Consider the following 1,581-nt stretch of genomic DNA (forward strand, 5'->3'; position numbering starts at 1 on the left):
GGGATCTCCAGCCCCAGCTCCGCCATCAGCAGCCGCATGACCTCGTCGCAGCGGCCGTGCAGCTTCCGGGCGGCCAGGGCATCCTTCGGGGTCCACTGCAGGAGCGACACCAGACCCGCGGCTGCAGGCATCTCCCCACGGGGCAGGTGGGGCTCCCTGCCCGGGATCCGGCCCGCGCTCGGGGCCCTGCACGCGCGTGGGCAGACAGGCTCACCGCACACTAGCGTCCACTTGGCCCAAACCCTTCAAACACAGTGCAAAAGGCTCTCACCTGCAGGTTCACGATGTATAGCTTTGGACGACGAGTGGGGGGCTTGCTCATGCACCAAAGACGTGGGTATTTTTTCAAAACCTGCCACAAAAATAGAGATTATCAGTACAGCCAAAGGCACGCGTAATTGTGAACCGTATCAGCGAGAGGAAAAGGAATGTATTACCAGGAGGGGAAAGAGGGAGGAAGAGAGACTATCACAGATGGTGGGCGAATCCTGACACCAGAGTTTACAGTTGTCTGTTTGGGAGGAGACTGCTCAGCACCAAGGTGTATCACCAAGAGGGAATGCTGCTAACAATCTTCACCGAGTCTCTAAAGTTACCTTTAAGCTGGAACCCAGACAAAGAATCACATCTGCTTTGCTTGCAGCTTCTGTTGCTGCTTCCCAGTTCAGGGGCTGTCTCAACGTCCCCTTCTCCCCAAAGTGGACGATTGTATCTCTCAACTGTGCCCCACACTTGTGGCACGTCCTGCCAGTGTGATGCCTGTGCAGGGCTGTGCGCTCTGTCACATCAAATACTCGCACGTACTCTCTGTTGGGTGTACAGGAAGTGCAGACCTGGTGCAGGACGAAAGCAAAAAACCTGTTACGTCATTAGCATCTAGCCCGTGAAGCGCCAGGAGCCAAGCACTTCTCTCAGAAGAGAAGCACTTTTCGGGGACAATAAATTGGAAGCAGTAGAAGGGATCATCAGGGATCCGATGCTAACTTGGAAAAGTTTGGAAAACCTCAACTAGCAAGTGGAATTACAGGGAGCCTGTTGGCTATGCGAGAGGAGGGATTATCAGAGAAGGTCTGAGGAAGAATAGTCAGAAGCAGAAGGCTCTAGCAAGTACAGAGAAAAAACTACTGAGTTGTACAGAAGACTTTGTTTTGGTGCTTGCTGACTAGCTCACCCCAAACCCGATGGGCCTGAAGATATGAACTAAGCAGAGGCTAGCCCTTGTACTAACTCTTCTTGAGCTAGTGAGAGATAAATAGCTTACTTATCTTCTTGTGAGGCCAGTAGACAGTAACTTTATCCTGTTCTGGCCACTCACCTCTATGTACATGTTTCCATGAAGCTCAGATATTGCTGTTCGGGGTAAGCCACTCCGCAGGTGCAGCCCATCACAGTTTTGAGACACCACATGCTGCACCTTGAAGAGAATAAAACACTGAGCTAACACACATGCAGAAGACTCTGGAAGTATTACTCAAAGGCAGGTGACGCGTATGTCTCAACGTACACCAAACGGCCCCATACGTCAGAGCAGAACTAACAGAAGAAAAGCGTGGAGAACGGACCGTTATGAAAGCTAAATGA

At 51.7% G+C, this 1,581-nt stretch overlaps 1 protein-coding gene across 1 annotated transcript in view; it reads right to left on the reverse strand.

Moving 5' to 3' along the window:
- Window positions 1-2: 2 nt before the first annotated feature.
- The window catches only part of SIRT7 (sirtuin 7), a gene marked incomplete at its 3' end in the record, with an annotated part of 6,447 nt that continues 4,868 nt past the window's right edge, over window positions 3-1,581 (reverse strand). The window contains exons 6-9 of the mRNA XM_009324602.1: window positions 1,316-1,414; window positions 597-833; window positions 272-352; window positions 3-95 (exon numbers count right to left, since the gene is read on the reverse strand). Of these exons, the coding sequence (XP_009322877.1) occupies window positions 3-95; window positions 272-352; window positions 597-833; window positions 1,316-1,414 (510 nt within the window). The remainder of the gene's footprint in view (window positions 96-271; window positions 353-596; window positions 834-1,315; window positions 1,415-1,581) is intronic.

This window comes from Pygoscelis adeliae, unplaced genomic scaffold (genome assembly GCF_000699105.1).
Source record: "Pygoscelis adeliae isolate BGI_AS28 unplaced genomic scaffold, ASM69910v1 Scaffold445, whole genome shotgun sequence".
Taxonomy (NCBI): domain Eukaryota; kingdom Metazoa; phylum Chordata; class Aves; order Sphenisciformes; family Spheniscidae; genus Pygoscelis; species Pygoscelis adeliae.